Source organism: Panicum virgatum, chromosome 5N (assembly GCF_016808335.1).
Source record: "Panicum virgatum strain AP13 chromosome 5N, P.virgatum_v5, whole genome shotgun sequence".
In the NCBI taxonomy this organism is placed as follows: domain Eukaryota; kingdom Viridiplantae; phylum Streptophyta; class Magnoliopsida; order Poales; family Poaceae; genus Panicum; species Panicum virgatum.
The window spans coordinates 45,885,736-45,895,416 of NC_053149.1; the positions used below are offsets into that span (position 1 = coordinate 45,885,736).

Consider the following 9,681-nt stretch of genomic DNA (forward strand, 5'->3'; position numbering starts at 1 on the left):
ACTCCTCCTCTAACAGAGACTTGGGAGCTTCCCTCCCTCTCGCCTTCGCTTGTACCCCCTACTACATGCACCCCCGATGCAAGATTATACAGTGCACTCGCACACCCTTGCTGGACGTACGGCCCCGCGGCCGGAAGCAGGATAACCCGTGCGTTTCTGTGTTGCCTCTTGCATCAACCATCTGGGATTAGGAACACGCAGCATCATCACTAGTTGGAGCCGGGCCGCCGGGTCTAGGCACCGACAATGGTAGCCTATTTGCTCTCTCCACTGGAGTTGCTCTAAGGAAACAAAAGCTTGGAAGTTGGAAAAGGATTCCATGAAATTGCTCAGATGAAAATGATTGCGTTCAAGAAACATAGTTTTTTCTCTCTCTCCTTTTGAGAGTTCTCTATGAAAAGGGCAGCGGACATTGGGGGGGGGGGGGGGGGGGGGGGGGGTTATACGAGGTATAGAGTAGTTCATCAATTTACCACTTCTTTTTGTTTCGTTAGTAAAACTAGCAGATGCCCATGTGCGACACGCACATGTTTTAAAAAACCAAAAAACAGAACTTTATATTATAGTTAACGTTTACATGTGGTAATGATATATTTTTAAAAAAAAACCGAATGAATATTTACTGAAGAAAGAGTCCATCTTGGGGCACTTCTATTGGAAATGTTCGGTCCGCTCAAAAAAGTTCGGTAGTAATTGCTCGCCATTAGCTTATGAACCCTTGTGCATTCCACGCCCTTAAACTGAATTCATACGAGTCTTGAATGCCTTGCCTAAAACATTTCTCTAGTGACATCAAATCAATATACCCATAAATGTTTTGCTAGCGACGATTTCCACTTTGTTATGACGTGTAAATTTGTTACGACGTGTACACGAGCAGAAACAACCTCTCGCCTCACACATCGCACCATCCTGTGCATACACTGGAGACCATGATGACCATCCTATCATCTCCGACTTGCATACACTGGAGACCATGATGACCATCCTATCATCTCCGACTATTGACAAAATCGTGCAGCTCAATGGGGAGGTCTTTCCAATCTGTCAAGCTGGTTTCAGTACCACCATTCTGAGCCAGCCTAATCTCGACGCCACCAAAAACCATAAGGTATCGAACGAATTGCTCAATTCTCTGCTCAGTGGCTTCACACTATCCATACTTTGGCCTACCAACGATAATTTGCAGAGCTAATCCTTCTCTAGGCAACCTACACCTGCAATCTTAAAAACACTATTAAGAGATCTGGTGATCTACCCAGAACTTGTCAGAGAACATTTACAAGCTACGAAGAGTGCATGTACCTGAACATTTACACTATTAAGAAGACTATTAATAGATGCTTGCACAAAATAAATATATATAATTCATATTTCATGGTTTAATAGTGAGAATCCTGGTCATTTGCTTGCACAAAGTTGAATTCATTATCCAAATCATTGACCCCATTAACCTCGTCTCCTGAACTCGAGGATTCATACATTCTTATAGCATGTCCAACACTGGGAAGGCATATTCATTGCATGCGAATTCAAAACATAGTACACCTGCAATATTTGCGGGGTGCCAACATACCACAACCATATCGATAAACTGAATATATATGCCAGGTTCTATCTGTACTGCACATCCAGTCCTTAGAGATTGGTCTGCAATATGCATGGTTCATGAAATTTAACTGCAATTAAAAGAGCCCACATGAGTCAAAGATACTGAAGACTTGTCACAAATTAGTAGGAATGGCATCTCTCGGCATGCACGTGCTCAGAAGACTACATGTAGACAAATCATTCAAACTGCAACTACATGTTGGACGCTGTTGGACTGAACAGTTTTGAGAACATATCTCCACAGTGGCGGATCCAGAAAAAATTTTAGGAGGGGCTGAAAAACACGCTACAACAACTTGCAGCTCCATTAAGACACCCCACAAAAGAGAAATATAATAGTTTGAAGCAATATGATATTGAAACATCAATGACGGATGAAAATTTAAAAATACATCATGAAAAAATAAAAATGCAGTTTATCCATACCGAAAAGCCAAAGTACGAGACTAATAGACGACGGGCGTGACGGTGACACCCATTATTCATCCGAAGAAGCAATCTACAGAAATAGATACAATTGATTAGTCAAACATATATGAACCTTCAAATTATGAATTTAGAATAGAACAGAGCGTACCATCAAATTTTTAGGCATTAACATACGACGGTTTTTCATCTCTTCAAACCTCTTTTTGATCTTTTCATTTTCAATCTTTCTAAATATCTCCTTCTCATTATATCATATCATCAAGTCATTGAACCATTCATCACCCATTTTACTACGCAAATCTGTCTTTATAAGGGACATGGCTGAAAATATCCTCTCTACTGAAGCAGTTGCCACTGGTAGTATCAAGGTTAGCTCAATGAGACGATAAACCAATTGATAAGATGTGTTCATCGTAGTCTTTACCATAATTTCAGCAACTTTTCCAAGTTCAGAACATCCAAGGAACTCTTGAGTTCTTCTAGCACGGTTGACGAAGGATTTAAGTTGATTTGGCAAAAGAGCAAGCTCACCAATATCAAAATCGTCAGCATAAATTTCAGCAAGTCTCATAAGTTTATCCACATTGAAATTAGAGAAGGAGTTTCTTGGGTTAAAACAAGCCATACATACTAATAACTCTGAACTGATTTCACTAAATCGATGGTTCAACTCAGTCAAGATGGCATCAATGGCGACAAGAAAAATCTCAACATGATAGTAATGCATGTTTGTTACCTTTTGCTTCCTACGTCTAGATGTCCCTCTGATATTTATTTCCTCATCCATATCCGGCACTTCAATCTCATTCTTCTCACAGAAAGTTTTCACTTTTTTGAGTAAGGGCTCCCATCCATTTTCTCTTATATCCTGCAAGCTATCTTTCACATCCGTTATCAAATGTATAGCTTCAACTATGTCTTGGTCTTTCCTTTGCAAAGCACGTGACAAAATATCTGTCATGCCCAACAATTCTATCATCAAATGCATGATGAACACAAAATCAAAGCTCTCCATTTTTCCAATTAAACCTAAAGCTCCTCCAGTACATGCTGGTTTAACAGAATCTTTCTTGACTATCTCAAGGACATCTATGATAGTCTCCCACATCACCAAAATGCGAAGCAAAGTTTTAAGATGTGAACCCCATCTGGTGTCTCCAGGTCTAGCTAGACCACTTTCCTGGTTTAAACATCTTCCGGTCATAATCACACCATTCTCAATCTTTTCTAGCAACACATCATGATGCTTTGCAAGCAAAACATCCTTTTTCATACAAGATGCACCCACAGTGTTGACTATTGAAGGAACATAGTTAAAGAAATATGTAATATCTGCACTAGAAGTTGAGACAGAAACAACCACTAGTTGCAATTGATGGGCAAAACAATGCACATAGAAAGCATAAGGATTCTCATCACGAATCAATTTCCATTAAATTCACCTCTCATATTAGAAGCTCCATCATACCCTTGCCCACGAAGCATAGAGATTGATAACTTACGACTTTGAAAGCATACGGACCAAAGCTTCTTTCAATGCAATAGTTGTACAACTCTCAACATGCTGAAGTCCAAGAAATCTCTCCATCACTTTCCCTTCATCATTCACAAACCTGCATGCTGTACAACTCTCAACATGCTGAAGATCTTTCTGCACATAAGGAGATAACATTTGGCAATTTTTGTAACCTTTTTCATATGTCGCCTTCACTATCTCAACCTTATCTTTGTACCAATCAACCATTTCTCTAAATGTACCCTTGTTAAGCGAAGTAGAAGACTCATCATGTCCACGGAAAGCATCCCCTTGCATTATGAGAAATCTTGCAACATCTAAAGAAGTTGTCAAACGAATCTCAGCGTTTTTCTTCCTCCTTACCCACTTGAACTAATTTTCTACCCACATTTGTCCTTTGGTTCATAAAGTCTTCACACTTTTGCCTAGCTTCTACATGAGTCTTGCAAACATTGTGCTTATTAAAAGTATCCTTAGCTTTCTTCCAATTCACATAACCTTGATGTGCAAAGACCGAACTACCAAATTTTTCAGGCTTTGACGAATTAAAGAAGAGATAGCAATACAAGCAATAAGCTGCACCTTTGTACTCACTATACTCTAGCCAATCAAATTCATCAAACCAAGTCTTCTGAAAAGATCTAAATTCACCACTCATCCATTTACGAGGAAATATGATATCACGAGGTTGAGTTGGTCCATTCAAAGCATATGCCCTCTTTCCTTGATCTGTAATTTCAAGCTGATAATCATCAATTGGTTTGCGCTTTCCAGGGTCCCCAATTAAATCTGAATGACTAAACTCCACTCTAGATTTCTTAGATTTCTTTGGTTCAGATGTGCTCTCATTAGTGTGTGGAGTTGAAGCACTTGAACTTGAAAAGTATGATTGTATAGTTCTTTTTGACATTCTGAAATCTGTCATACCAATCAAATATTGAATCATTGAAAATAGAAATTGAATCACAAATTCACGGACAATGAGACAAAAAACTAAACAAGGATTTAACTGAAGTTGTTCACCTAGTTTCAGCAGTGCCTAATTTCTTGCCTCTGCCTCTCCAAACTCCAGCTCTCCTGCTATGCAAGCGCACTGCTCGGTGCCTCGGTGCAGCTGTAGGCCCTGCAGCACCGCTGCCGTGCCGCGCGCCGCGCCTGACCGCGGGGTGCGGGCCGCGGGCCGCCTGCCGCTCGCCGAGGCCTGCCGCTCGCCGCGCCTGGCCACGGGGCGCGGGGCGCTCGCCGCGCCTAGCCCTGGCCAGCTGACCGCCTGCCCCTGTCGTCGCCCGCAGTGCGCCGCCCCTGCCTGGCCGCCGCCTCCGCTCGATGGCCCTGGCCGGATGGATGCAGTTGGATGGATAAGGTTTGCTTGCTCTAACCCATGCCTTGTGTTTGTGTGTTTGGGCCTTGGGCCTTGGGCAGTTCAGCAACTAGGCACTCCACACTTGGGCTTAAGTGGCTGGAATTTTTAGTGGGCCGGGGCTAACTCGTGAGCTGTGAGCACTAAGCAGCCCGACGCCCCGCCTAGTCGTCTTCTACCTCCAGACAGACCTCCAGCCTCCCCTACTGCTTGCACCTTGGACTAAAAATCCATGGAGGGGCTCCAGGGGGGCTCCATGGCTCCGGTGGCCGTAGGGGGGGGGGCTTGAGCCCCCCCTGACCCACCGCTGGATCCGCCCCTGTATCTCCATATATACATCATGGCTTAAAATATCTCAAAAAAAGAGATGAAGACAAGGTGAATCTATTGCCTATTCAGAAAATTAGATACTTCCACGGAACATAACTCTTAGAACATATAGACTTTCCTAAAACATTCAAAACTCACTTGAGATTGCTAATTGCCAATGCAACTCTTGGCTCTGTGTTTACAATATAGTGGGGTGGAAACCAGAGTCCAGTAGTCCTAAGTTTTGAAGTCAATGGCAGTGAGGTAAGACTTAATGCTACCTTATTCTAATGTGTTGGGGAAATCTATTATATATCTCATGATGAAAAGATTTACCTTTCCGAGAAGTGCTTCTTGACGTTCAGGAAGTCGATCATGAGAACCATATCTACTGATTACTGGTTCCATGATGATTTTTAAAAAAAAATCTTATTCATAGCTGACTCAGGAGGTTTCCAGTAAACTCTCTGCATCAAAATTTACAAAAGTTGAAAATAGAAATTAATTTCTAGGACATACCCTATGGTGAGCTCATGCTGAAGGCACACTTACAGATTACAAACACTCGGCCAAGGAAAAATGAATTCCATACTCATCAATTCATCCCTCGTACAATGTAGATGGAGATGGAGATGCAATACAAAAGTGACAGCCTCCATGGTGTTCTTGCACTGATAAATAACAAGGTATATAATATGATGGGCGGTACAGTTGCATCTCTTCTGTAAAATAAATAAAAGAACTGTACGTGGAGCCTTACCATGGAGGCTAGAGCAGCTGAGATTAAAATCTGGATGGCCAAGCCATTGACACAGGCATATATGACTGGGCGACCACATCTACCGTGCAGGAAGCTGCAGAAGCACCAGGCAACTTGATTAGCAGCACAACATTTCCTTTTGTTCATGGATTATCAGTCTGGTTCTGTAATTCCTGCAATTTCTCGAAATGCCATGTATGCAGTAGATTTAATTCAAAGATTTATGGTGGAGCCATTGATCAGGTGCAGCCCCTTGCAACCAAAAAATTAAATCCTCCACTTCGTCTTGTCTAAGGTGTGCTGCAAAGCACGTTCAAAGAAACAAGAAACAGGGGTGTATATTTCAGTTTATTTCATACAAGCATCCATGGAAGCAGAGATGACAGACTTAGTAGCTCCAAAAGCCAAATGAAAGACAATGAAAATTACCCACATGAAGGAATGTTGTCCAAGCAGCTCCGCGCTTCTCAAATGTACATGTAGTTTCTTCCTTGAAAGGGTCAAAGAAAGAAGTACACCAGCACTCTCATCAGGTGCTATATAGGTCTCACAAGGTATACAAAATGACTGCCAATGGAAACCTGACACAGTTTAGTATATGGAAAGGAAATACAGAAAGATCATAGGAAGGAAAAGAACAGCCCTGCTTCTGTAATCTGATCAAGCTGATGACATGGCAGACTATTAGAGGTCATCACAATTAGCAAATGATCATCACAATTAGGAGGAAACAAAAATAATATCTGGTACTCCCAACTTTTTAGCTTGCTCCCTCTACTTATCACTCGATTCCTCAAAAGAACCTGAAGAAAACAAATGCACAGAAGGGCATTGTTAAATATGGATAGTCCAGGCTCATACAACAAAGAAGAGTCTACCAAGAAAAATAGTTAGAATGTCCTTTATAGTCAGTGTGAGATCATGTGAACAGCTGATTTAGAATGTAATGTTCAATTAAAATTATCATGATTCAAGACTGAGTATGGATACAAAGACTAACACAATAGCGATGCACACCAGAAACAATAATCTTTAGAACTGATGGTCAATCGTTCAGTTCCAAATAGAGGTCACATGACTGATGATGCTTAATCCTCATATCACTCGGCTCTTAACAACATTACTTTAATGGTTGTGTCTGTACCTTGCTAGCCATAATTCTTTTGACCACCTTAGAGAGAAGGTTATTAGCAGCAAAAAATGTTTCATAGAAAGAAAATTGCAAAACCTTACTGCAGGCTTACTGTCCTTAAAGGAGAGGTTTTGTCAGAAAAAAAAGGAAAGACAACAGCCTTGTATATAGGAGCAGGAAATGAGCCACTACAAATATTAGGATTTTGCAATTTATATCAAGTAGTAGACTTCATAAAAATGGTCATGTGATCCTGATTGGTTTAGGAGGATACATGTACCAGAAATCTCATGACGATTGACATGTCATTTTTACATATGAATTGTTTGCTTTCAGTACATGTCATTCTTGCCCAACCAATTAGTGCTTCATCAGGATTTATTATTTCCTTGTTGCATGTGGTTTCTCCCTCTATAAGTGACAAGATAAATACATTCAAACGGATACACATGAGGCCAACTCACTTAATTTGATTCCGTTAAAAAATATGAACACCTGATTGATTCAGTTAATAGATTTCAGGGACAAGATAGCAAGCTGAGTGAGAATAAGTTGGATGCATACCTCTTCCTCAGGGACAAGATAGTAAGAGGCAAACATTATTACCATGCCTTGAGATTCATCAGTGAGCAGAAAGCACCCTCTTCCTCAGCCTCAGGGCCTTTTAATAGAGTGGAATGCAGTTTGGCCACCTGGATGAAGGTAATGTACATTAGCAGCTGCTCAGTTCCAAATGTGTGAACCATTATGCATGCATATGAATATGTGATGCAATATATCTGCATTTTTACAACTACAATCAGTATATAGATGAATTATGAGTACAATTTAGATCTCTCTCGCTAGCATGACCATGGGCAGGCGGCCGGCCGTGTACCTTGATTTCGCTCGCCGTACATGTATATCGCTAGCAAGACCCTTCCTCCTGTCCACGGAGCGATTTGATCCCAACTATCTCCTCTGTGCCTCCACAGTCCCATACAGACTCGGCTCCGGCACAGAGGGCTGTTATTCTTGGCCATTGCCATGGTACGGCTCCAGCTCCAGCAAATGAATCTGTTTAGTGCATCCTGCTAATATACATATTGATATTCTTTCAGGAAGGGCCACACGATTTTTGGGCAACTGAAGAGAGGGGATCTCCATAGACTTTGGGAAACAAATCAAACAAAATTGGAGGAGATCAAGAGAAAGGTACCAGTTGGTTTGCGGACGTCACCCACCGCCGACCACCACAACGCCGCTCTCCTCCAGCGACGCCCAGAAAAATGAAATCACAATGGAATCACAAGCTACTCCTCCCCGTGTAGCAGATGTGCCAATGCATCTTCTCCGCGCATTATTTTGTCAGACGTCACAACAATTGGATACGGGAGGATTAGGTACCAAGGGTAGTCGATTGGAAGGGGGGGAGAAGAAGAACCTGTTCGGATCTGGGGCCGTTTCCTCCGCTTGAAGAACGCGCTCTGACGAGCTCTTCTCCTCCCCTCGCCTTGCCTTCTCACGAGCTCTCTCCATCTGCCCTCACCCTTTGCTGCCGACGCATGGGGGATGCAGGAGTCGCGCGCGGGCCGTCGGGAACGACGGTAGTCACGGCGGCGCGGCCAAAGTCGTGCGCGCCGTGCGTGGGGGATCCACGGCGGGGAGGACGGCCGCCGCGGCGTCGGGCATCGCGCCCGTGGGGAATCCGTGACGGGGACGGCGTCACGGTGGCACTGCCTGCGGGCGGCGGCGTGGTCCACGGCCAAGCGGACGGCATGGCGTCGCGGCGGACGGCACGGCGGCGGGCGACGGCGGACAACGGCGTGATCCGGTGCGGCAGGCTGGCGGTGTGCGGCGGACGGAGACCGTCCCGATCCTAGAGTCCACTGCGTGCGGCGTGCCGGCGTCGCGAGGGAGAAGGGGGTGTCGGGGGGAGGCAGCATCGTGGGGAGGCGGCGTCGCGAGGGAGGAGACAGCGTCGGGGGAGGCGGCGTCGCGAGGGAGGAGGCGCGTCGCGAGGGGGAGGCGGCGTTGACGGCGGCAACGAGCTGGGCCATCTCGTCCCGGTCCAGCCCGCCGTCACCGCGCGGCGGCGCGTGGGTGTAGTGCGATTTTTTCCACCGTGATTTGCGAGGGCGGATTAATTAGGCCTGCGGTATGCGTAAATTTGGGGGTGGGTACATCGGGCGGGTAGATTACCCATGGTGTAAAAAAACAAGGCAAAACATGGGAAACATTTTAGAAAGGGTAGTTTTTTCCCTCACTACGAGATTTTCATTGTCCACCTTCCTGACACGTGGGGTCACCGTGAATGGTGGGTGTGAATTTTCTAGATACATACTAATTTCAATTGTTTTGGTTCCTTATAGTATAGATAAAATAATTTGATTTATCAACACCTCATCTCTAACAAGATAATAATTATTATAAAATTAAGGGCTTCAGTGAGTTCACAGAAAAACACGGATAGCCTATAGACTCGTCAAACCAGATACCCCGTATTTTTCCGGCAAGATGCATCTATACTATTCAAAGTCTAAGAGCATTTTTAAGGGAATAACTATTTTTGGCTCTCAATTGGA

The 9,681-nt window shown here is 43.8% G+C and overlaps 1 protein-coding gene across 20 annotated transcripts; it reads right to left on the minus strand.

Moving 5' to 3' along the window:
* Positions 1 to 693: 693 nt before the first annotated feature.
* On the minus strand, positions 694 to 8,860 carry LOC120673033. 20 transcript variants are annotated; one of them, XM_039953712.1, is made up of 13 exons: positions 8,541 to 8,856; positions 8,316 to 8,444; positions 7,995 to 8,190; positions 7,682 to 7,809; positions 6,419 to 6,788; positions 5,986 to 6,285; positions 5,778 to 5,896; positions 5,562 to 5,692; positions 4,580 to 4,888; positions 2,189 to 4,474; positions 2,038 to 2,110; positions 1,306 to 1,679; positions 767 to 1,217 (listed from the first exon to the last, which is right to left on the minus strand). In XM_039953712.1, the coding sequence occupies exon 10, from the start codon at positions 3,311 to 3,313 to the stop codon at positions 2,291 to 2,293; it is 1,023 nt and encodes a 340-aa protein (XP_039809646.1). In that variant the 5' UTR covers positions 3,314 to 4,474; positions 4,580 to 4,888; positions 5,562 to 5,692; positions 5,778 to 5,896; positions 5,986 to 6,285; positions 6,419 to 6,788; positions 7,682 to 7,809; positions 7,995 to 8,190; positions 8,316 to 8,444; positions 8,541 to 8,856; the 3' UTR covers positions 767 to 1,217; positions 1,306 to 1,679; positions 2,038 to 2,110; positions 2,189 to 2,290. The 20 variants fall into 20 exon arrangements, 11 of the variants coding, with proteins under 11 accessions (XP_039809647.1, XP_039809646.1, XP_039809650.1 ...); XM_039953716.1 differs by having other exon boundaries at positions 7,995 to 8,187; positions 8,316 to 8,858; XM_039953711.1 differs by having other exon boundaries at positions 6,419 to 7,809; positions 7,995 to 8,187.
* Between the last annotated feature and the right edge of the window lie 821 nt (positions 8,861 to 9,681).

What these genes read in the sequence shown, in the direction of transcription:
- LOC120673033 (XM_039953713.1), bottom strand. Translation starts at nt 3,313, where the DNA reads ATGAAAAAGGATGTTTTGCTTGCAAAGCATCATGATGTGTTGCTAGAA.